The following is a 26,561-nucleotide window of genomic DNA, read 5'->3' as shown; positions in this document are numbered from 1 at the left end:
CTGCCAACATTAAGACAGAAAATAGAAAGAAAAAAAAGTCAGTTCAGGTGTTTTATTAAAAAAAGTGAATAAGGAAATTGTCTATATACCAAACTGAACAATTGTCGTTCTCTACTTCAAAAAACACTTTAGATTTTAAAATGGGAAACAAATTCTATTTTTTTTTTTATAACATAGATGCATAAACACCTCATTTTATTTCAGTGTTAAATGCTGTTTAAAGTGACATATAACTAAAAAATGTCTCTGGACCTTTACTGGTTGATGATTTTCTTTATTTGGAGCCCGTTGTTTTTTAATTGACACCCCTGCACTAGGATGTCTGCACAGCCACATTAAGTCAGGTTTAGCATCAATGCTCCTTATCATGGCCCTGAATTTCTGTATCTAGAAAAATGTATAAGTACGTAGACAGTCGCGCCTAAAAAAAACGCATTGGATGAGCGACAACTTCTACTGGCGGGGATTCAGAAATATAAACATTTAGAGATATCTGATAGTTTGGTCCATATTATTAGGTACAGGGGGAAAGCTGATGGAGTTGAACATTTGCACACTCCCCTTAAAGTAGGTGAATAGACTTACCATTCCTACCATCCATCTGAAATGGTTTTACTTCCATTGTGTGGTTTTGAAAACAAGAATTTAAAGGTTTAATGTTTCTTATTTATTTAGTTTTTTTTCTCTTTTTGTTTGGATAAAAAGTGGAAAAGAAGAGAAATATGCATAAAAAAATAATTTTCTCTTCATCCACAGTGTCCACCTCTATTACCTGTTCCCCAGTTTGGAGGAGGGCGGCCTGGCCACCTATAGGACGGCCATCGTTCAGAACCAGCACTTAGCCATGCTGGCCAAGGTAAGCCCCCCCTCCCTCTGACTGAGCCTTTTATCTGCAGGTGAAAACAGTCAGAGGTCTCTGACTGAAGGCAGAGCCTGTGTGAGGCGCTGTTATTGTCTTCCATCCTGATGTTATGACTTGGCTGCTTTCTGAGGGCGCACAGGGGAGAAGAGTAATTTTGTCTTACTGCCATCCGTACCCGATTATTATGATTTTTTTCTTCTCCTGCTCAGGTTTGTAATTGGAGTTAAAAGGTTGTTGTTTTGGAGCCTGGTGCGACCGGGGTCCCTGCAGACCCCCAGAGGTCTTCCTGAATCACTCTTCAGCTCCTGTTATCGCTCTGCCCTCCCCCGCTCCTCCCCCTCCTCTCTCGCTGGCAGCCCAGCCGCACTCACTGGCAATGTTTGTAAAGGAACACAACAATGATCGTCCCGTGATGTGGAGAAACCAATTAAAAACTTCAATCTTTCATGTCGCTCCCCGCTGAATACAAAGACGCAGCCGCCCGAATCTGCATTAGTGCCGTGTAGCAGTTTGCCTTGTTTCAATTTGCCGCTCGCGCTAAAGTGAGTATGATACAGTGTTCGCGGCTGCCAAGTTGTTTACCAGGGCTCCTCTGAAGCAGTCTGCTCAAGAACACTCGCAATTATCTCCCAGAAAGTATCTTCAGCGAGCGCCGGCACAATCCGCCACTTCACTCGCATGGCTTAAAAGTCAGAGCGGGTTCCCTCTGAGTTGGAGTATTTGTGAATTGTGGTTTAAATTCTGTGTGCAATTACGGGTAAGGGAGGGGGGTACCACCAACGGTTATCAGCCGTAATTAAAAAGCACCCCGGCTGCTTTTTGTGTCTCTGCAGCGACGCCAGGAAAGTCAAGTCGGGCTACTTCTCTTTTGGCTGGGAGATGACTCGCAGAAAGTTCATCTAACTGGTCCAGAGTGTTTTTTCACTGCTGTTGTTCTCCTCGGTTCCCGTCTGTTTTTCTAGGTTTGGAGGAAGAACATTGTTTCTAATTTACCGACTTGATTAAAAGTTTGCATCAGAAACCATAAAAGCAGATTTTTAAACTGTAGATGGGATTGTTTTCTTTAGATCAGGGTGTCAAACTCAAACCCACAAGAGCTGGTAACACATCAGCTGGGTTCTACAGAGTCCCGTTAATGACCTAATCAGGTGTTTTAAAGCAGAGGCTTGTTTAAAATGGGCAGGACTGAATTTTGACACCTGTGCTAAAGATCCTCCTTCATTTAAGTTACTGTATTTTCTAGGGCTTAAATAATTAATGGCAGTAATCGATTATTGAAATAATTTTCAATCAATTTAGTAATCGATTAAGCGTTAACTGGAATATAGAGACTGTAAAACATGTTTTTAGCTGGCAGAGCAACCCACTAGAGCAGCAATTATATCAAAATTCTTAAAAAAAATATAAACATTTTGCATTTAAGATAAAAATATTTTTCTCCTCTCAATATGCTTTAAGCAGAACTCCTTAAGTTGAAAATGTTTAGTTTCACCTTGTTTAATTTAACAAGAGTCTTCATTCAGGAACTTTTGACTCTCCAAATATTAATTGATTTATCGAAAAAACAATTGACAGATAATTTGATCAGGTAAAATTAGTTGAATCCCTATTATTTCCCTTCTTTCTTTTGTAATTGAACTTAATTGATCTCACATTGGTGATATTTACCTCTCCATTTAACCCATCCCCTTGGGGAGCAGTAGGCTGCCATCTTGCAGCGCACAGGGAACAGTGTGGGGTTAAGGGTCTTTGCCCTAACCACTACGCCACCACTTCGCCCCCCCCATCATTTTCCTTCTTTGCAGCGATCGGGATGGTCGACCCATTTGGATCAAAGCTGCAGTGGTCAGATGTTTTCTCACGTTTTACTTTAGAAACACTGGAAACAGATTTTAACCATTCAGTGTGTTCTCTACAGTTGGTGTGAGGTGTTTTCTATAGATTTTCTGTTTGTATCTCTGCTACAATTGCAGAAATCCTATGGTTCATTTAGATATGATCTTTTTGTTTAATATTTGCCTCTCTATTAAATGTTTTGTTAGCTCATTCATGTTTGCAGGCACTTTGTGAGTTTATTAAGGTCCCAGAACAGGATTTAAATCAGGTTTAGGTTTGGACTTTGACTGGTCCATTGATCTTTTTGATTCTTTACTTCTTTAGTATCTTTGTTGAAGATTTTCTCTTGTGCATTTTGAACCTTTATCCTAATGTAGCCCAGTGGGCTCCAGGATTCAGCTGGTGGATAAATTTGACTCTAGAATAATTAGGTCTGCTCAGGGGTTCATGTCCCGAATCATCTCCAGTCATCTCCAGCTCCACGGCTGGTATTGAATGCATTCATAATAAGCCTCACTGGTTAAAATCGCCAAAAAAAAATAAATAAATCAGTGGTTAATCAAAATCTGGTGATTTCCAGCTTGATCCTTCCTGCAGCAGTGACCAACCAGAGACTCCAAATAAAATAGTTTTCGGATCAGCAAATGTGTCTGACATGTTTCCTCCTCTGGTACAATGGCAAAACTCAGCGTCACAGTGGGTAGCACTGCTGCCTTGCAGCTAGAAGGTTCTGGGTTCGATTCCAAGCCCGCGGTCTTTCTGCATGGAGTTGGCATGTTCTCCCTGAGCATGCCTGGGCTCTCCCTGGGTACCCCAGCTCATCCCACAGTCCAAAAACATGACTGTTAGGTTAATTGGCTTCTCTAAATTCTCCTTAGGTGAGTGTGTGTGTGAATGGTTGTTTGTCCTGTTAGTCTCTGTGTTGCCCTGCGAACTGGTGACCTGTCCAGGGTGGAATGGATGGATGTTTGGGTTGGATGGAGGGATAAGCAGTCAATACAACCAACTAATATTGTTTTTTTTTTTTTTTTGTCTATGAAAATTTAAATTGTGGAAAATCTGGATTGTTTTTCCACCAAAGCATTTTTTGGCTTCCATAAAAGTTGACATCAGTTCATCAGTTTTATTTCATAGATTTCTACTGATAACCTAGTTAACTGCGTGGCACCGCTGGCCAGAGATGGCAAAAGTACTCACTTTCCGTACTTGAGTAAAAGTACAGATACTTGTGTTAAAAAATACTCTGGTAAAAGTGGAAGTACTGATTAAACTTCTTTACTCAAGTAAAAGTAACAAAGTACAGGCTTGTAAATTTACTTAAAGTATAAAAGTCAAAGTAGAAACCACTTTTTTCATGCCGTTGCCTACATTTTAAATGGATGTCTGCCAATAGGACTAGATCTCCGTTGTGTTCATTTTCAATCATCTCGTCGTCCATGCTACTATGCTAACGCCACCGCCACCAAGCTGCAAGGATTTGCCGCGAATGAATACCGCCGAATCTGTCGATTCATCTTGTAGTGGTGCGTCAAATGCAACGTAGATTCCCATCCAATTAGATTGAATTTGTTATTGATGACGTGAAAAATAATAACGGTAACTCCATTGAAATGATTCAAAACTAAAGTAACGAGCCAATTTTTTAAAATGTAAGGAGTAGAAAGTACAGATATTTGTGTAAAAATGTAAGGAGTAGAAGTAAAAAGTCGCCATAAAAATAAGTAGTAAAGTAAAGTAAAAATATCAGAAAAATCTACTTGAGTACAGTAACGAAGTATTTGTACTTCGTTACTTCCCATCTATGCCGCTGGCTGCTTGTTTTTCAAGCATTTCCACAGCTTGGATTTCTTTGCCCTTTAGATTAAGGTCACCTCTCGAAGGGGATAATTGAAATAAAAGCTATTTTTGAAAGTAATGTAAGCAATTTGTCATTTTACTGAACTTGGGTAAGAAAAAACGATTAATCAGATTTGGTAGAAAAAAAAATAAACAGCTTTTTCCACCTTTTAGCCCAGCATTAGATGGAGTACATAAAGCCAAAGAGCTTTAAAAAGCAGCTCTATTCTCTAGAACATGTATTTGTTTGTATATTTTTCATTCAGGCTTCTAGATGGGGAGATCAAAACTTTGAGCAGATAACAGGAATGTCTAAGTGGAGCTTTTTAATGTTAAGGAAATGTCTGAATTTAGAAATATTGCTGAAATTTATGTTATCTTAGATACAGAGTGCGCTGACCGTTTGACTGTAAAAGGACAGAAGTTTTAGTAATTAAGAGGCGAACAGATCAACTGGCTCCAATTTCCTCGATACACGTGATGCCGATTTTTTCCACTGATCGTTTCTTGTTTGATCATTGAAAATCAGCCCTTTCATTCTTCTGATATTTTTGTACATTCCTAATCTTCTGTTGAAGCTAGTGTGTATTGCTCTCGGGTTTTGCTCACTGTTTTTCAATAAAGCTGGATTGGAGCATTAAAGGGACTTCTGTGACCTTACAATGCCAGAAAGAAAAATAAAATGTAAATCAGCAAAAAAAGCAATTTTAAGATGGATGATCAACCAGAAAACTGTGATCAGTGCAGCAGCCCTAATGGTAATCCATCTAGTTATTTATTTTAAACAGGTCATTTTCTTGGCAGAATCTGGGACTCTTTTAAAGGTCCAGTGTATCCTAAATATTTCCCATAATTATCTTTCCCTCTGTTGAATGTTAAACCTTCAGGGTGCATTAAAATGGATTCAGACTGCTGATGCTTTACTGCCTCGGCATTGTGTCACCCATTTTAAATGATCCCAACAGAACTGGTCAGACTTTACAGTTTGACAGGTTTTTGTTAAACAGCTGACATATAGATTTTCTTCTTCTGCGGTTATGCGCATCAATTTAAAAGTTTTTCAGAACCCCCCTCCCTTTTCGATTTGTTATTTTTTTGTTTTATTCCACCTGAACACTTGTCCGGTTTTATCCCTGTGACTAAACGTGCAGCAGTAAAATCATAGGATATAACCCATTGATCGAACGGCATCAGGAGAAGGTTTGCTGCTGGTCTGTTTCTGTGTAAAGTAACCAAGCGGTACGAGAGCCTCTCAGAGAAAAATGAAGGTCACAGCTGTTGTCTTTTACATTTCATCCCGGGGTTATCCGTCGTTTTCCTGTTTTCTCTGTGCGAGTTTGTGAGTAAACGTTTTTCCTCACGCCACAGCTGGACAGCACATGGAGCAGATCTGTCAGAACCGTGAAGTAGAACCTTTTCCAACAAGAGCAATCAACTTTTTCATTTCCCTAGAGGTTTTCTTTTTTTTTTCCCTAATGGTCCTACATGAAAATGTGCAATATTCTATTCTTTTTCTTCCTCTTGCAAGCAGCTATTACTGAGGTGTCAGGGTGCAGCCAGCTGATATGAATGTGTCTGTCTTCCCCAGAAGCTGGAGTTGGATCGCTTCATGCTCTACGCCCACGGACCCGACCTGTGCCGGGAGTCGGACCTTCGACACGCCATGGCCAACTGCTTCGAGGCGCTTATTGGTGAGATTCCACTGGAAATAAGTAAAAATTTCTCAAATTAAGTGTATTTAGCCTTAATTTGTGTAGGTAAATGATTTAGTTTGCCAATGGAATGGGTATCTTTACTCTTAAAAAAAAGATAATTAGATAACATGCAATTGAAATAAGACAATATAATTGTGTTTCCTTATTTTAAAGTCACCGGGAAGCGGCTGTTTCAAAAAATGTTAAATTTCCAAATTCTCCTAAGTGGTGCCCGACTTTACACGAGTGAATAAAGTCAATGTGATTGGTCAATTATCAAAGGTGGTGGGATTGTTGTGGCGGAAGGTTAGCAAGCAAGTTTGGTTGTTGCCGATTTCTCAGAAGCATCTTGCTAACCAGTTAGCAACTTAGTGCTAGTAGGTTCCCAATGGGAAATTACATTGCGACCAAGTAGCACTTAGCAACGACACTGTCAAGGAATGCTAAATGATTCTTATTTCTTATTTCAACCCTTGCATTGAAACCGTTGCGCCATATGAATCAAGATGCTATGACTAAAATAATTTGATTGAGAGATGAGCATTGGTATATGATTGGCCGAACTTAGGTGTGCAAGCTTACGTATAACTAACTGGCCTGCATAAGATAACGAAAAGAACCCCACAGATTTTAAGATGTCTGATAAAGAGTACTTTTATGTACATATTTAGGCCAGAATTATTTGACATTTAAGTGTGACTTCCCTATGACTTTAAAGGAGAACGCTGTTTGTTTTTTTTACATTGGGCCCTTGATTTGACGTTATTACATCATGTTCTACTCACCCAAATAAGTTTTGTGTCATTTGGAGCTGTTCTATAGATATTCGGTTAGTTTATATCCAAGTAACGTCTTCCTATGGGCAAGGAGTTGAAGGCACAAACTAAACTGTTCATAATTTATTATTTATGGTATGCCAGCATTCATAACATGTAGGCGAATCACTGTCCCCCAGACATCCGCGGTTATATTTTTTATATTTATATCTTTTAAAAACAAAGCGGCGCGTGTATGACGTCATCCGCGCATGCGCACTGGAGTCGTAACTGTTAGCCCAGTACACAGGCGGCTACGCTCTACCCCTTCTATTCATTCGGCTAGCTAATCTGAATCGTTCAGTTCCATTTGGAGAGCGAGATCATCTGTGGTAGCAGCATTAGACATCTTCCAGGCATGTGAGCCAAACTAGCAGCTGTTCAGCGGACAGGAAGAATGAACGGTAGCTGGCGCGGGCTGATGACGTCGTACACACTCTGCTTTGTGCTTTGTTTTTAAAAGATATAAATATAAAAAATATAACCGCGGATTTCTGGGGATATTGATCCGCCTACGTTATGAATGCTGACGTACCATAAAGGATAAAATATGAACAGTTTATTTTGTGCCTTCAAGTCACTTGCCCATAGGAAGATGTTACTTGGATATAACCTAACCGAACATCTTCATAACAGCTCCAAATTACACAAGACTTATATGGGTGAGTAAAACATGATGTAATAATATAAAATCAAGGGCCAAATGTAAAAAAAAATGGCGTTCCCCTTTAAGTGCAAATTGTCTTGGTCCATTGGCAAAATTTCTGTTTTACCTCCTAAATTCAAGAAAATATTCCATTATTTTAAGAAAAAATGATTTATCTAGATTTCGATTTTTTTCAGTGTGGGATAAAAATGGAGGGAATGATTGATCTTAAAGAAGCAGGAACATGTATGAAAAAAAACTAAGATTATTATTAGAGCTGGGGACAGGAAACAGGATTTTCTGTCTAATCCGTCCCTCTGATTCCCCGTCGGGGAAAGTTTGCTTCAGTCCGCACTGGTTGTGGTGAGTCAGCAGGGAGAGTCGACACAAAAATCTGCTGGAGGGAGAGGAGGCTGCAAGTGTGGGAGGTAACCTGACCTAACCTCAGTCACAGTCAAACAAACATGTTGGAGTCATCTGAGACCATTCTGGGACTATTCTGGACCCATTTGGGTAGGGCAAGCGGATCACTGACCCGAAAGCAAACTCATGTTTCCAAAGGCCAATGAAAAAGAGGAGATGAGTTGTTTTTATTTAAGCCTATTATTATTGTCTCTCCTACATCAATGGTCAATATATAAATCCTGGTTAAAGTGGAAATGTGGAGGAGAGTTTCTGGTCAGAAAATCAGAAAACTTTAACTCCCAATACTGAGCGTTTTCCATCACAGGCTAAGTTGCACAATTACTTGTAAAGCATATGCTCTGTGTGGGTGGGCTAGCTGCACAGCTGTGTGTTCTGGCTGCACCGTTAAACCTAATGAAGGCATACAGAAAATCAAGCACTGCTTGATCAGTTACTGCGACATAAGTTACAAAACACTATCCACATCAATGCCAGGGAGCTGGCATTCTAACAGGTGCTAGCTATCCCAATATGTGACCAAACCAAAAACAAAAGCATTAAAAAACTAGTCTAATTTTTTAAAGCATACATTAAATATTTTCCGCACGGTGATCTAAATTCTAGCAAGAAGGTTCCAGGTTTGATTATCTGCCCGGGCCTTCTGCATGGAGATTGCATGTTCTCCCTGAGCATGCTTGGGTTCTCTCCTGGTACTCTGATTTCATCCCGCAGTCCAAAAACTTATATAGCGCCTTTATTCAAGTCAGGAGACTTGACCAAAGCACTTTACACCACATTCATTCACCCATTCACGCACACACTGATGGTGGCAAGCTACATTGTAGCCACAGCTGCCCTGGGGCTCACTGACAGAAGCGGGACTGCTGTACACTGGCGCCACCGGGCCCTCTGACCACCATCAGTAGACAATGCAGGTGAAGTGTCTTGCCCAAGGACACAACGACACTGAAAGTCGGAGTCGGGGTTTGAACTGTCAATCCTTCGATTTCAGGGCAAACTCCTACATCCAACGGCACTGTCGCCCTTGGGTTTATTGGCTTATCTAAATTCTACTTAGCTGTGAGCGAAGTTGAGTTGCCCTTTTACTGGTGACCTGTCCAGGGTGTACCCCGCCTCTTACCCATAGACTGCTGGAGATAGGCACCACCCCCAAAACACCAGATGTCATTTAGATGTTAGTTTTTAGGCTAAATCTGTTCGGTCCATCATAGTCTTGGTTTAGTCCAGAAAAACTTGTTGAAAATTGGGCTGTGTTTGGATAGACGTTGGATAGACGCAAAAAAAAACAGTTTTATACGTATTTTGTTTGATAGATTGTCTTTATTGATCTCACAGTGGAGAAATTTACTTGTTACATCAGCTCAAATAGTCAAAGGAGAATAATGTGACAAAGGAAGAAAAAGGTGCATGGGATATATACAGTGCGTCCACATATGATCATTATACAAGCTTATTGCACAGGCTTCTTACATGTTTATTTATATAGATGGATATTTATGTATATAATTATTGCTCTGTGTGTCAAATATAGAGAAACAGGTTATTGAAACGATCTGAAAATGACAGCTTTCTCTTTTCTACCAAATCTAGACATTGTTTTGACGTAAATCATGTCACCGTTACAATTTTTTTTCAACCAATTTTTGCTTGTGGCGCACGACCCTGATGGAATAATCTGGAAAAGATAGATGGATGTCTTAAATTACATACTGACACCATAGAGCAGGGGTGTTAAACTGGTTCCAGAAAGGTCCGTGTGGCTGCAGGTTTTCTTCCCAAACCAAGCAATAAAGCAGACTCCATTCATCTCATCAAGTCATCATGTTAAGACTGGACTCACTGGATGAGATTACTGGAAACTGGCGTGCTACTGCTTGGTTGGAAAGAAAACCTGCATCCACATGGCCCTTTCTGGAACCAGTTTGACACCCCTGCCATGGAGCAAAGAAAACTACAGAATAAATGAATATCTAATATCTCAAAGTACCTGCTTTATCTGGGCTGCTCAGTGACACAATGGGTAGCATTGCTGCCTTGCAGCAAGAAGGTTCTGGGTTTGATTCCCGGTCTGATGATCCGGGACATGCCTCTGCATGGACTTTGCATGTTATCTTTGAGCATGCGTGGGGCCTATCTAAATTCTCCTTAGGTGTGAGTGTGTGTGTTGAATGGTTGTTTGTTCTGTTTTACCCCATTTACACTAACCTTGAAAAAACGTGCCGAGACCTGTCTGAGCTCAGTAACTGAGATAACTTGTCGTGTGTAAATGGAAAGCAAACTGAACTGAACCGAGCTAGACACAACCGAACCGAGCTAACTGCAGACCAGTTCCAGCGGTGGGTTCGGCTTTGTTTTTTCCTGGCTCTGTTCTCTGATAACAAGAGCGCATGAGCAGAACGCGTCATCTCCGCACATTGCGATTCACACTCCATTCCATTAGTTGGGGGTAATGCCCCTCCAGAAACAGAAGAAGAAGAACAACTTCTTCTTCAACTATAAACAACAATCGAAATCTTCTCCACGCAACATTTTCAATAATAGCATTTTAAACAATAACACTGAAGTACAGCAATAATAATAAAGCATAACTTTCTGAATGTGACGGGCGCCGCCAGTTTGATTTGCTTGATTCCCTCCTACTTCGTCTTCTTGTTCTTGTGTTTTATGGTGGTTGGCAAACAACTTTTGGTGCATTACCGCCACCAACTGCTTCCCCCTTCAATACTGGCAGCAATGCCGCAGATCGTCACTAGGAGGCGAGGAGTCGAGAAACCGAGATAGCGTGATGTGTAAACGGTCGTCGGAGCCGAGCTCTGCCTGGTTAACTGATCCGAGCTGGTACCGGTCTCGGCATGGATCGGTTTTTCAAGGGTAGTGTAAATGGGGCTTTTGTCTCTGTGTTGTCCTGTGATTGACTGAAGACCTGCCCCAAGGTGTATCCCACATTTTCGCGGGATACACCAGCACCCATAGACATCTGAAGATAGGCACCAGTACCCCACGTGACCCCAGCAGGGATAAAGCCTGACAGAAAATGGATGGATGGATGAATACATGCTTTATTTATTATGCACACTAACATCCGCATGACGTATTACACTGTTAATGATCCAAAACAAAGCAATGTTTTAAAACTTTTTTTTTTTTTAACATTCCCAACAGGCAGAATAGAGCACAAAAAAAAACACCAACCAAATCTGTGGACATGCTGGGATTTTAAATTGTCTCTGTTTTCCTCATGTTTCCACCTTTTTACAGTCACGTCAGAACAGCCAAGAATCGATTCCAGAAACAATCTTCATCTAAATGTGTCTAATTAAAAATATCTTGTGTTGCCGTTGGTTGATTGACATTTCACCTGCCTGTCGCACAATCAACGCACCAAAATGTCTCCCACTTGGCCTCACTGTGTATTTAAATAGAAGGAGCTTTTATCCGTTTGACGGTTCCTGTATTTCTGGTTCCAATGGTGTTAAAATGTCTAGAAGTTAAAGGAATTCTGTTGCGAGGTGCCGTGAACATCTTCATTTTGCCTGCTGTTAATCCTTGGAAACTCACGGCTTCATATATCTCTGGAGAAGTCGGCTGACCTCTGAAGGTCCCCAAATCTCTTCTCATCTTTACTTCCCTCTCTACTGATTAAGCCAAACTGCAACTCAAGGTGTGGCCGCCTCCCCCTACTCCCCCACAGGCGGCTATACAGAGCTGGCAGCTTTCCTCATCTTTTCGCCATCTTGATTGAAGCGGTTCAGCCGTCTTCCTCTGATGAGAAATACAGAAAGCTGGTGGCTTTAAAGAGATCTTCCCCGCACCTCCCCTCTGCTCAGGAACAAGCAGCAGGTGGGAAAAGTGTTGGCTGGCTACGTGAACCCCCCCCTCCCCATTAACGCTCTTTTAACGGGTTCATTATCGAAGGAGACAAAGTTGTAATTTGTTGCCGCCTCAGCGGCGTTCTCTCAGTGGAAGTGATGAATAAACTGGGTTGGTTTTCTGAAGGAGCCCAGGAGAGAACCTGCTCCCCCCACAGTGAGGGTTTGGCTTACTAACACCCCCCTCCTTTCCCTTCCTTTCCATCTGACACGAAAGCTCAGGCCCCCTCGACTCCAGACGTTCAAAGCCACGCCGTCCTCTCCCCGATCCTTCTTGTCATCTTTACTTCTTTGTTTCTGTTTTAGCTCAAACGGCTCTTTTAAGACCTCGCCGCGGTGCCGCCTGCGATGTGCTCTTTATGCCTACATTACTCTGTGATCTAGATTTTGGGAGTTAATAGGTGAAAGCTGCACCCCGCGCGTGATGAGTCACTCTGACACTGCTGTCATCTCAAAGCCTCACGTGCGTTCCCGACCAAAGACCTCCAAACCGCCGAAAAAACAGCTGTGTTCGCAAACGTCGGTGTTTTTTTGGGGATGTTTTTCCCTCATCTTTGACGTCGTTCTCCATTGGCGTGCGTAGAAATCAAATGAAGCCTCCTTTAAAGGCGACACGCCCGTAATATTTCCGGATAGCTTGGCGAACGTGTTTTCTGACCTTTGTTTTATTTGTTTCCCCCACAGCGGTGACTGTTGAACCCGGGCTGTGTTAGAAATGACAGATAATCTCCTGTTTTGCATGGGCGAAGCTTTCTCTCTCTCTCTCTAAGCTGAGAATGTGTCTATCTGCTAACCCCGAGGCAGGGCCATTCTCCTGCTCGAGACAGAGAGAGGGAGGAAGAAAAGGAGAGAAAGGAGTGGAGGAATGGAAAGCAAAGGCATCTGCAATGCAAATAGGTGCCCTGCAACCCTGAATAATTCAAAGTGTTGAATGGAAATCTTGCTTTTCTGATCCCCTGTCATTAACTTCTGCTGGAGTGGGCCATTCTCATTCGGGCTCTTTTGGCCTCCACTCCTTGGTTTTTTCTTCCTCCTTCAGAGACACTTTCTCGCTCGCCTCTCAGGTCCTCCTGGGTGATAAGCGATGTTGCTTCCTTCCTACTGGGGAGTTTTTTTTTTAAAGTCTTGGCTAAAGAAAAGGGAGAAAAGGGGCCCTCTCTGTTTTGTTTTATTTTATTTTTTTGGCCCTAATTTCCTGGTACAGTTGATCTGTGGATTAAGCGCTGCCAGCAGCCGTGGGGGATACAGATGGTGAACCTTTGTGAGGCCCCTCTCTAAGCTCTTCCCTATTAAAAGAACACAGAGGAGGGATTATCTCTCACTTGCTGAATATCAGATTCATACACAATGCGCTCGCTGGATTCTCTCAAACGTTGCTGCTGCCTTTGTTAATTGCTATAGTCTCCTTTGTTTCCATGTCTCATCCCTACCTCCAGGTCTGATTTTAGTAAAGCACAGATATCAGATACTACAGCTTCCTCAGCGGTCTGGAGATGTTTGGCATTTGGTTGTTTTCCAGGTGAAAAGAATGGAAAATATTTTCATTTCCAAACTTTACTCGACTTACTCCCTAAAGATTGTGTCCTTTCTTTCATTGCAGGTTCATTGTATGCTTCCTTACTTCCTCCTTTCTCTCTTTGCCTCCTTTTGTCATTTTATACATCCTTGTTTCTTTACTTTCTACCTTGTCTTGATCTTTCCTCCTATAAATTATATTTTTCTTCGCTTTCCTTCATTCATTGTTTCCTAATTTCCTTCCTCCTGTCTTTTTTTAGTCTCCTAGTGCCTTCATTGTTTCCTACCTTATGTTTGCCTATTTCCTTCTTGCATTATCTTTTTGAATTTCATATCATTTCCTTGTTTCCTACAATGCTTCCTTCCTTCCACCCTTCCTCATTCCTGTCTTTTAGTCCTCTTGTTTTTCCTACGTTCCTTTTTGGCTTCCTTTGCCCATTCTTCCTGTCCTTTCTTACTTACATTCCTTCCTACTCGTTTCCTTCCTTCCTCTCAATCATTTCCTGTGTCCTTTCTCATTATTTCCTTTACTTCCTTCCGTCTCCTCTTACTCGTGGCCTTCCTTCACATTTAAAGCCTAAACACTATAAAATATCCAATCATATATTCAGTATTTCAGTGTTAAAGTGAGCCTGAGAACTCTGGGTTTTACTCGTAAAAAAGCAGGAACCATGAAATTAAAATGTTTAAATTTTATTTCCATGTTTCTGTTTTTTGTTTACTCCTTATTTTTTATTTCTGTCTGGGACGCGTTGGTTTCTGTGTCCGTCTGCTGAGCCGAGCGAGCGAGCAGCGAGCGGCTTAATATATTATTTGATGGATTAGAGTCGGAGCGTTTTTGAATAATTCATTCCCGGTTATTAATGTGACTGTCAGCCGCTGGTGTTTCATACGCCTCTGACTCTGGGTTTTTATTGGCCACAAAGAAAAAGCCCACAGACGTCGTCCCTAAATGTAACATTGGTACATTCAGGAACCGCCGTCCAACCCAGACCCTCAATAGATGTGACGATTCATTCAAGCCTGGTCTTGTTTTGATCATTACAGAAACTCCTCTTCTGTCTGAGCAGCATTATGTTTTGAGGTGAAAGATTTTTGGTTAAAACAAGGTTGGAGAAATTCAATCCTGAAGAGCCGCTACCCTGCATCTCTGCAACTCACCTGAATTAGATGAATGCCTGGTCAACAGGCCTCTGAATGCTGATGAGCCATTTGATTCATGTGTGAATGAATATGCAAAAGTATTCATGTTAGAGATCAACAGATTTACCAGTTCCTTTGATACAGAAATGAGTCAGCTTTGCATCGGTTCAGTTCAATTCAGTTTATTTATATAGCGCCAATTCACAACACATCATCTCAAGGCAGTTTATAGTCACCAGATCATACATTCAGATTGGTTTAAAGTTTGTGTCGTTTGCATTGCATCGACTCGTTGACTCAATGGCATTCCCTCACACTAAGCATGCTTGTAGGGACAGTGGAGAGAAAAAACTCAATTTCAAAACTCCAAGAAACCTCCAGCAGAACCAGGCTCAGTGTGAGCGGACTGAGGCCCCGTCCACACGAAGTCAAAACGAACATGAAACGCTGATATTTTCCAAAACGTTTGCCGTAAAGACGGAGACGTAAAATAAATGTGAGCGTCCACACAAATGCATGAAAACGCTGCAAAATGTATGCCAGGCCTGTAAGTGGCGCTGTCGTGCCAAAGCAAAAATAAGCGACGAAATGTAGGGCATGCTCACTAATATTTATACATGGTTGCCCTGCAGGTCCATTTTCGTGGTTCAGTCAAATTCAGGTGCTGAACTATGTCGTCGATATTGCTCTGTTCTTCCTGGAGATATTCCAGAAGAAGAAGATTCTGTTGTAAGCCCGACAGCAGGGTGAGTAGCATTAGCAACGGCGCCATTGTTGTTGTGATACTGTGTCGCGCATGCGTGTTTAGAGGCGACGCTATGACGCATGCGTGTAAAAAAAAAAATGCAGTTGGAGCTTAAAGATGGAAACGCGAAAACGGCGTTTCAAAATCTTCCCACTCTGAAGGCTTAATAAAAAAAAGATTGTTTACAGAGCCCCGAAACGCCGGCTTCGTATGGATGAGAGGCTGGTTTGGTGAAAAATGTGTGCGTTTAGGCCAGGGTTCGTCTTCGTGTGGACGGGGCCTGAGGTTCAAGGAGACAGAAGCAGAGATACAGAAAGAAGCAGAGTTAAAAAAAGCCAACTGTCAACCAGCTCAACAGGCGGCCCTGTCCAGGAAACACACAGCAAGGCAGATGAGCTACGAGCCTGCTCCCATGTCAGAGGATGAAGAGAGCACATCCAGTTAGTCACAGTCAGAGAAACAGGACTACACTGGAAAAAAGGCCCATCTCAAATAAATAATATAAACCTCAAATAAATAAGAAACCCTAATTTAATTTTTTAGAAGATAAAATAAAGATAAACATTACTACATATTAGAAGGTGTATTGTTTTTTGGACTGCAAGCGCCCCCGACCTCCAAAAAATTTGGACGACACCATAAGTTATGGTCCACAATATATACAATTGTGCTTTTGGCCACAGTTTCAAAAGGTACAGCTCAGAAAAAAGACCAAACCCAGAGGGAGACATGGTGAGATGCGCTTGTTGACCTCTTGGTCAGGAACATTCAGAAAACAGACCTCGTTCTCAATCAGTTTGTTTTTACTGGATTAAATGAAATAAAAGATGATACAATTTTTAACTTCACTAAATACCGCAGGAGACAAAGCTTTAAGGTTGTGATTCCTAAAGGGTGATGATTGCTGGACCCTCCTGGCCATTCTGAGGCAATTAGGGCTGCAGTTTTCATCAGAAGGTCATATTTTATGCATTTCTTCCTGTTTTTATCACAGTTTTGTGCAATAATTTTAGTCTCTACAAACAATTATCAGTTTCTCTGCAAAAACTTTTGGTCATGATAGTAAATTCTGGGCAGGTTATCTCAGGCGGAGGCTCTTTTTTTATCGACTAATCTGGCCTGAATCTGATCCACCTGCAGGATTAGCAGTGGAGAGCTCTATAATTGCCATTGGGGTTGGTGCATTCATGTGTATTCAGGACGTCGGCTGCGCCTTCGCAGGCTGATGGGCTGGACTGAGAAGCAGCCCAGATCTCCGTTTAATGATCGCAGCAGGTTTGATTGGATCGCTTTGGGCTGCACTTTCTGCACAGGCAGCCTTCTTGTCAGGAGTTTTCTCGCTGTAGACCTCATCTGGGTTTCTTCATCTGCAGGCCCCTTTGATTGACACCAAACGTGTTGCTTTCAGATTTTTAATACCTTCTGAAATCTCTAGAGGCTGGCTTGGTTTCCCCTCCTGCTTACCTCTACATTCTGCTTTGGCTCAGAAAAAAAAAAAAAAAAAAGTTCTTAAACATCTTATTAGAAAACTTTGAATTATTTTTATCAGCTCCTTATTTCCAAATTTGCTTCATCATCGAAATAGAAGGAAAACTTTCTGCCAGGCCGCGCCCGTCTCCCTCCAGCTTTAACACTCACACATGTCATTTTATTTTGAGTGATACTTGAAAGAAACTTCGGTTCTTGGTTGCAGGAGAAATTGTTTAATCCTCCCACAGCTGCTCTCCAGGGGAAACATCTGCTGAGGTCCACATTATGTTGAAAACCACAGATCTGTGAGCTGATGGTTGGTGGAAAACCTCCCATCAACAACCGCTCCCGTCTCTGGAGGCGATTGTGGTCGGCCGCGGTGAGACACGTCAAGATTGTTTCTGATACACATCTGCAAGACATTTAGTGGCTTTCTGTGTATGTGGACTTAAAGAGAGCTAAAGATTTATAGGTATTGATTTACTGGCTTTTTTAGGTTAGGGCACAAGCGTGGCAGGAAATTAGTTTTTTTGGCTGATAGCCACATACCATCTGAAATTTCCACGCTGGAGGCATCCATTCGGTTGAAAGAGAGTAAACCCTCCTGTTAGTTTTAGTTTCACAGTTTATGCAATAATAAAAAGGATCTGCTGTGAACCACTCTCTCAGATTATTTACATCTAGAGTTTAAGGGGCAGAAAAAAACCAGGAGAAATAATAAAGCATCACTGTGTGGAAAGCCTAAGTACAGCCGTTGAACTTCCCTAGGATGTAGCAGCTAGTTGATTGATAATAATCAGTGTGAGAGGCTCAATAAAAGCAGCAGATTGAACAGTTTGCTGCTTTAGGGTTTACGGGTGTGCATTTACACCATGGCAGGATGGTAAGACAATGGCACTAACATTAGAGAAGAATCTGTTGCTGCACAGAAAGCTGAGAGGATTTCTATTTTCTACTGAGAACAAATAATAAACGCACATTAGCGTAATCCTCGTGGGATTAAAGGTACATATAGTCATGTTTTTTGATAATTTTAGAAATGGTATTTCAGTTTGGGCCTAAACAATTAATATGCATTAGTCGATTATTGAAATAATTGTTAACTAGTCAAAGTCCATGCCTCAAACTGATTAAAAAGGTATCAGTCCATCTGTAGAAAGCGGTGCAAAAGCAAAACCTGAAACGTAGCAGCGCTACATCCACAAATAGACTCATATAGTCAAACAAAAAATGACTTGATTATTCTGCAAAGGTAAATCTATACAAGTAATAATATGAGATGTTGGACCAGGAGGTGCCCTTATTTACGCAGTTGGTTTTCCCTTTTTCTTCCCTCCTTTTTGCCAAATAAACAGGAATTTTTTCTACATTGGTGTTAAATTTACATCGTTTTAAAACGTAATAAAGACCAAATAAGTCCTGTAATGTCTTGGTTCATAAAAGCCTAAAGCAGAATAATGTTATTTTAATAAAAGTCACCAAACTGGCTCCTAGATGTGAGGAAGTTGTCACCCTTAATCGAATTTCGCCAACATTCTTGCTGTCGCTGTGAGTAATTCCCCATTTTGCTTAGAAGGAAGCAGACAGAGTGGGAGTATGTTTGTGTTTGTCTTTGTTCGAGGTAGTTTGTTTGTGTTTCTTTATGGTCATGGTGATGAAGGCTGCATCTTCAGCTCTGTGTATGTGTGTGTGTGGGTAAATGGCCTGTTAGCCATCTGAAAGCAGTTTCCACCCCTCCTCAGATGATGAATCCCTCATATGTTTTTGATGTCGGCCATGAAGGCAGTTTGCGCGTTTAGGCGGCCGCGCCGCGCTCCATTTCCACTCGGCTCATTTATGCTCATAATAAAAACCAGCGCGCGATTGTATACCCAATTTGCCAGGTGGTTATTGCTTTCTAAATTGAATGAGCCGCCCTAAGTGTGATGGTTTAGAAGTTGTGTGCAGCTTTAAGGCACCGTGATGGTTCCACAGATTCCTGCAGAAACACGAGGGGAGCCAAATGACAAAAAGCCATCAGGATGTGCGACAAAGGCTGCGTGTTATTCCCGTGAGGAGAGAAATTGGGAATTTTCTCCCTTCATCCTGTTTCTCTCTATATGCACAGTGTGTTTCTTTTCACCTTGCAATTCGAGTTGGATTCAGCGAACATCTGTGCAGATCAGTCATGTCTGAATGTGTAGGCGCACCACAAAAAACACATTTGAACAAGAATCCTCCACGTGGGCTTGGAGGTTTTTTTATTTTTCTATTTTTTTCTCCTCTTGCCGATTAATGCCTGGACATTCAGTGTAGGCTCAGTTTGTACCTCTTAATTCAAGGGTCAGGTTTAGGCGACCTTAAAACCACTTCCCTCTCACTGTGGCCTTGCAATCTCCTCCTCCTCCTGCTGATGGGAGGGAGGTGGATCCGTGCAGGAAGCCCGAGGTCATTTCACCGTCAAAAAGCAATAAAAATGCACTCCTGCTTTTAATAAAGCAATTATAACTCATTGCAGAGTTCAATTAATTTTTCAGCTTTCAGTTAGGAAAGAGCTCAGAAATGTTTTACTGCAGAAATTGGATGGCGTGCTTTCACAGGAGAGCTTTTTTTATTGGAATTTGATGTATCAGAGAGGCACAATGAAGTGCATGAGTGGGAAGTGAAAAGGATTTTTTACAATTAAAAATGTGGAAAAAGTAAAATCTTGCATACAGTCATAGCCCCCTTTACTCTGTTACCCTTTAGTCCCATTAACACTACCCTTTTAAAACCGTCCCAAGATGGGTCCGAGCATTGAAACAGAGATGCCTTTTAAGTGTAAATGGCACGCAGAACTGAACTGGACCATGCCAGACATAACTGAAACGCACTAAACTGGTACTGGTTCATTTTCCATTCTCCATTCTGGATTCAGTTCTGGCTCGGTTCTCAGATAACAAAGAGCACATGAGCAGACCGCGTCACCTCCTTACAGCCAGCCTCCGTCATCATGATATTTCAGACATTTATAAAAATACTAGCTTCCCTACTGTGCCACACCATTTCCAGTGATGATCCTGCTTAGCAGTGTGATGAGCCTCAACGTCTGTCGTTGTTTTCTGTGTCTGTTAGCCCTGATTAGAATATCGTTTGTCGTATCCACTTCCCAAAAGCTGGTGTAGGTACCAGATCTGCTCGGGTCCTGCGCATGCCAATGACGTTACGCTACACGATTGGCTGAACGTTGCCACATTAGTTAATCAGTTCTACTCTGGAGGAGCTGCAGAGATCAACAGCTGGGGTTAAGAAATCTGTTGATCAGATACCAAAGGTTAACTACAGAAATGTGTCCTACAATGCTGTAAAAGTTTAGAAAAAACGATCCACTGGACTTGGTTTCCAAAGTTTGAAGACGTTTCGCTCCCTCTCCAGGAAGCTTTCTCAATTCAAATGTCTGGATCGGCTTTGAATTGAGAAAGCTTCCTGGAGAGGGAGCGAAACGTCTTCAAACCTTGAAAACCAAGTCCAGTGGATCGTTTTTTTCTAAACTTTTACAGAATGACTATGACCTGGATGACTGAGAATCTTCATCAGCATGTGTCCTATCAATGGTTAAAAAAACAGAAATTTTTTTAAAAGCAGAAAGTACACTAACACTGCTTGACACTATAAACACAGCATATCTACAGAGAAACATGGTAGAGGCAGCTCCCTGCTTTTAGAAATCATTTCTATGGGAAAAGGAAGCACAAGGATGGATGCAGCTAAATCCAAGAAAATACTGAAAAAAACTGTTTAGGTCAGCAGAACAATGGGACTGCGGTGAAGGACAACAGACCTGAACATATAACAGAGCTGTATATAGATTTATTTAACATTTATTTTATATATACATCAACACTAAATCATGTCACAGACTGTGCATCAAACTAGTAAAACCAAACCAAAACACTGCATAAATGCACCATATATATTAATGCTCTATCATATCAGTGCATTTTTTTTGCACCATGTTTTTTCTCCCAGACTGTTTACATTTGATCACTGCTACACTTTGAGAAATGGAAATGTCATGAAAGCTGTACTAAGCAAAATTTTGTTTTGTATACACTCTGTGTACACAAAATGACAACAAAAATTGTCTAAGATCATTCAGGAAATGCAACACAGCACATGATTTGTTCACAACTAGATGAGTGAAAGGGTCTCAGGCACCGTATAATATGGGCAACAACCAGATATATAGTAGACACATTAAACAATCTTAGTATTCTACTTACACTGGATCTATGAAGAACAGCATTAAGAATAATAGATGGAGCAAATTCCAGATATTCATGCAGATGTTAATCAGTCCAGTCAACAAATATTTACTAGGAGTTGACTCTTTAGTTTTGCACTAAAGATGGAGATGGAATGGGACATTTTTAGTTTTTAGTTTAGTTCTTTTTAGTTTTTCATTCCAAATCAGTGATCCTCTGGACAAAATCCTAAAGTTTGTTCATTTTAATTTTCATCTTTTTTCTACTAATTAATGTTTGTGGACAGGGAGGTACATTATTTCAGTATTCTGAAGGTAATTATACTCACTAAGCCTCACAGGAGGGTGGAAAATCATTTTAGTGGGATTGTTATATTCAGACCATGTTAAGGCGCATTATGTCTGTTTATTTTAAAAGGACTGAGAATGTGCTACACCTTATGATGTTATAATAATGTTAAATGGAGATTTATACAAAATGAGGAGTACAGAAAGTGGAACTTTAAAAAACAAACAAACAAAACAATGCAATATATTTATATGGTTAAGTTATAAGATCATCGAAATGTGTTTTTTTTATAGATTGAATACCTCATTCAGACACTGAAACATAACATTAAAATATGAAATGTAACAGTAGATATTTAAATGCCCTTGAACTAATTTAAAAACATAAACAAATTGATAATTTAAGTTAGAAAATGTAAAAAAATGAGAAGCATTTGAAAGATGAAGTTATAATCTCAAATTAAATGTGTAGATATATACAGGTTAAAGTCATGGTGTGTTTATAGTTGGTTCTCCAGCTGGCAGACTTGTAAATCAATGTTCAGAGACATTTTCCATTGCATCTGATGGAGCTCGGCTCAGACTGAGGAAGAACGTCCTTCTCTAAGACGGACAAAGCTGGAATGTGCTGCAGAGGAATGACTCAGGAGGGCTGAATAGAAATGCGCGACCACTTCTCTCATTCTTATTGCAACAATTTTACATTCAGGCCCTTATAGTGATGGTTTGTCACATAAAACGCCTGTATAAGAAATTACCACCACAAACGTTCAATATTTCTGCCTTGAATGTGATATGTCAAAAGAATGGTGTGTATTTCATTTCTTAGCAGCATGAATTAAACTTCCTAATAAAATATATGGAAGCTGATTTTGTCTTTGTGTGTTTCCTGTCTGTTTTTTAGGGGCTGTGTATCTAGAAGGAGGCTTGGAGGAAGCCCGGAAGCTCTTTGGCAGACTGCTCTTCAACACTGAGGTGACTTTCAGCTCATATTTGGTTTACATGAAGCCAAAATGCTGCCAAATGTGAAAAAGAGGCCTAGGAGTTAATTGGTTCCCCTAGAAATAAATTGTGTAGAATACCTTAGATAAGTTAGCCACAGTAGTTGCAGGGTGTCATTATCTGCAGTGATACTCTATTTAGTATTAGTGAAAGTGAAATAGGAATCAATGTAATAATTAACAAACATATTTGGGGACCTTTAATTCCTTTATTAGATGAATTTGGAATGGCCGTCGTTATATATGTAGGAAACTTAAAAACTTAAAATCGCCATCCAAGCTGTGAGGTACAGTGGTGGCAGCATCATGCTGCAGGAGGAACTGGTGCAGATGGCTTCAATAGGACAATGGTGAAATATAAGCCAGGATGTTAAAATGGGTTCTCTAAATAGATAATAACTGTGAGTATATGCTGGTGAAGATTCTCGGTCATCCAGGTCATAGTCTCCCCCAAAAAGTTCCAAGTCGAACATGTTTCGCTTCCCATCCAGGAGGCTTTTTCAATTCAAAATGTCAGAATAAAGGGCTTGTTATCCTCCCGCGGCAGTGTGTCGCAGTGAGGTTTTCGCAGATATTTTTGCCACAACGCAAAAGGGTAAAATCAGAAACTAGCTGTTGGTCTAGATACGGCCGAGGCGGTGAGGGAGTGGGTGCAAGTTTGTGCGACAACGGAGGGACATGAGGGCGAAAAAGAGCGGGGATCCAGGTGGAAAAAGGGTCCCAGCGTTCTTGCGTACCTTTCTCTTCTAGCTGGTCCATCTTCACGAGTCGTTTTCCACAATGGCGGTCATACAAACAAAACAAGCCGGTAAGGTACCAAACAGGAAATACCCATAGTATAGAGCGGATGTAGATTATACCAATCAGAGGCCTCCTGTCTGCGGCATTGTCTGCGGTCACCTACAATTTGGGAGAGGTGCCAAAGAGTGTCTGCAGAAGGTGTGGGGGCACATTTGCATTCACTGCGACACACACGCAGATGACCTGTATAAATCAGTGTTTAGTGTTGAGTTCAAGGCTTTATAGAATAGACCAAAAACAAAACCTTATTTTGAACCGGACCCAAGGTCCTCCCGTTAGGAATGGGGTTTGTTTGAGTTCTTTGTTAGCCTGCAATACCCGATACCTGTCTATGTCTCTGAAAGGGGGTCATTAGGGGGATGTTGGCCTGGCTGAACAGGCGAGATGTTTTGGACCCCTGTATGGGGGTGGGGGTTGCGATGATGGCACAAAGAAATCAACTCTATAGCTGTGAGTAGATAACCAAATAAGTAAAAAAGCCATTTAATGAAACAAAAATTAACGTCTATACTGGTTGTCTTTAAGCTCTCATCTCAGTCTCTTAGATATTCTGTAGCTATAGCAGAGAGTCCTACAAATCTGACCCAGGTATACCCGATCTATTAGCTGGGAATCGACTCTATTCCAATGAGCTATTCAGAGAAACTTCAGGAGAATTGCACAATTCCTCAGTATTTCCCAAATACTGAGGAAAATTAAACATATAAATATTACAGAGTAACAAATTATCACTAATTTATTGTTTGGTAAATATAAATTATTTAGATGATGTAAAACAGGGAAGGTTTTTGATGTGATTTGAAGGGTTTTCTGTATTTTTATGCAGTTTCTAAAATTTTTCTTTTGGGACCTATAGATCCTGAAACTTACAACATTTCCTGTATAAAAAAAAAAAGAAAAGTGGTTTCTTCTGCAAGCATCAACCAGTTTATGCAGGTCTTTATTTTCTGAAGTCTTATAAATGAAAGGTGCACATTTATTCCCGTCTTTGGAGGAAATCTTTGTCTTCCATATAATAGCCCAAACCCTCTCACTGGAGGGTCTGGCAACAAAGGAATAAAACATCTCACTAAACCTGGACAATCTGGACACAACCTGAGCATTGTTTGGAAAAATAAACACAATTCTGGAACAGCTATAGTGGTCTCTGAGTCGGACACCTGCTGTTGTTTACATGTGTGTAAAACCAGCAGGCGTGGATAAATGATAAAGGAATGGGAATTTGCATTTATCTTGTCCAGAATCGTTATGAATCAATTAGCGCCATGCAGCTCGTGCCGTACGGCGCTAACTGGCTCGCTTGTGTGCCGCCCACCAACAGAAACCAGCGGATCCCGACCAAAACCAACAAAACATGTGAAAATACCTTTTTATTCACTCGGTATCAGGAATGCTCATCCCTGTAGTGCGGATTACTTTTATCAGAATTCAGATCAATATTTCAGTATTAGGTTTCAGACTGGAGCTGGGTTTTTTTTCCCCATGTTTTCCCTGAAGTTGTGAACAGATTTGGCCTTGTTTGTCTCTGCTTTTGGCCAAATTTACTGTAAATCTCTTCAGAGTTTGCAGCCAATGCATTGCAGCGCTGAAACGCCCTTGCTTCTGTTTTTAATGTCATCGCACGGCAAGGGGAGTCGGCAAGAAAAACGATTGAGTTGAGGTCTGCTTGTGTGTCGAGAGGTTTCCTTGAACACATTTTTATTTTTATTTAAGAGCCTTGAAGCAGATGTGAAGGGGGGGGGGGTTGAAAGCTTTGGAATTTCTTCATATTACAGTAAAAACACAGCAGAGCACAGAGGAACATACAATCATAAAAATATCTCATGAATAACTGTTGGTAGAGAACGCCTCGTTCATGGTGGGAGGCTTTTGTTTTCATTGCTGACGGAGGATGCTTCCAGATGGACCAGAAAAAACCCACAAAAGCTCAGGAGAAGTTAAACAGCAAACCGGGAACCGCCATAAATCTGGTTCTGCTCAGATTTAACAGAGTTGTTCTGTGTTTAATCCAATGTTTGGGGATTTAAAGATTTTTCTTTTTGTTTCTTTTTGAAATGAGATCCTTAGAGAAGGACGATGTTGCAGTAAAAACTCTTCATTGAGTGTAAATCTAGATGATCTTTAATCATATGAATGAGTTTTTGGCCATGATGGAGCTAGAATATTAAAAGTTATCCACACCCATGAATCTCTAACAGTCTTTTCTGCTACATTGACGTGTTTTAAGGTGTGTCTCTTCCGGCCGTTTTGTTCTAGAGACTGAACTTCTTAATCTTCTATAATCTTTGTGAAACACCTCCAGCTCAGTCAGACTGATCATTTTCCAAGACTTATAACGGATGATTTAATGTGGACTTTGATTAGGCCCTTCTAACACACACACATTCTGTATTCTAACCCAGTTCATTTTAGCCCTTTGTTTAGGATTGTTTTCCTGCTGGTAGGTGAACCTCCACATCCTTGTTAGTTTTAGCTCCATTCATCTTCATACCAACCCTGACCAGCTTTTCTGTTCCTGCTGAAGAAAATCTCTACGGCAGATTTTGTTTTTGACCAATACAAATAAATGCTTTTTGTGGATTAACGTACCTCAATAAACCAGCATTTGAATTTAAAGCATAACTGGCATGTTTACATTAATAACTCCTCTTATAAGTCTCTGTTATACCAATCCAAGTGCCTATGAGATGATTGGGAGGTCTGGCTCTGGCGGGAAAAACACTTTCGCAACTTTCAGTGACTCCAACACCGGTATCAGCTTGACGGCTCTGTTCTCATGTAAGCGGTTTGACAAACAGCTTTACGGCAGCCCAGTAAAAGCCACTGGCTTTAGTAACCTCGCCCTTTTGCTGTGCGACTCCCAGATTATTGTAGAAAAATGTTTTTTTTTAAGGTTTATCACATGTTTGAGCCAGCAAAAAGGCAAAAGAAAACCTTTGTTAGAAGAGGAAAGATTAATCAGAACAGGATAAGACTCTAACCAGGGTGAATTCAGGCAAGGCATTTACTCCTCAAATAAAGAAAAAAAAGGATGGAAACTGATTCCAATCTGGCAATAATATTGGACATATGTAGGTTACATATTTGCTGATATTTGTTGGTGTTACTGTTGTCAATTCAATTCAGTTTGTCATCTCAAGACAGTCTCATCTGGTGAGACCATCATCTTCCACATTTCTTTTGTATTCTACATGACCTGTGGTAAACTCCAGACGAGAATGCTCATGACTTTACTTCACCACTGACTCTTCACCTGTAATCCAGAGGCCAGATGTGGCCTACACAACTTTTAAATCAATCCATCATCCGTCCGTCTGTCCATCCATCCATCTGCTTCTGTCTCCTTGAACCCCAGTCGGCCTCAGCAGATGGCCGCTCACACTGAGTCTGGT

General features: G+C 41.0%; 1 protein-coding gene across 1 annotated transcript in view; it reads left to right on the top strand.

Annotated features, from left to right (window-relative positions):
* drosha (drosha, ribonuclease type III) overlaps positions 1 to 26,561 on the top strand; it is a 211,336-nt gene that overhangs the window by 100,871 nt on the left and 83,904 nt on the right. Inside the window, exons 21-23 of the mRNA XM_015382192.1 lie at positions 757 to 856; positions 6,123 to 6,225; positions 22,272 to 22,342. Coding sequence (XP_015237678.1) covers positions 757 to 856; positions 6,123 to 6,225; positions 22,272 to 22,342 — 274 coding nt within the window. The remainder of the gene's footprint in view (positions 1 to 756; positions 857 to 6,122; positions 6,226 to 22,271; positions 22,343 to 26,561) is intronic.

This window comes from Cyprinodon variegatus, unplaced genomic scaffold, assembly GCF_000732505.1.
Source record: "Cyprinodon variegatus isolate N-32 unplaced genomic scaffold, C_variegatus-1.0 Scaffold252, whole genome shotgun sequence".
Classification (NCBI taxonomy): domain Eukaryota; kingdom Metazoa; phylum Chordata; class Actinopteri; order Cyprinodontiformes; family Cyprinodontidae; genus Cyprinodon; species Cyprinodon variegatus.
This window is presented reverse-complemented; position numbering and strand designations above follow the sequence as displayed.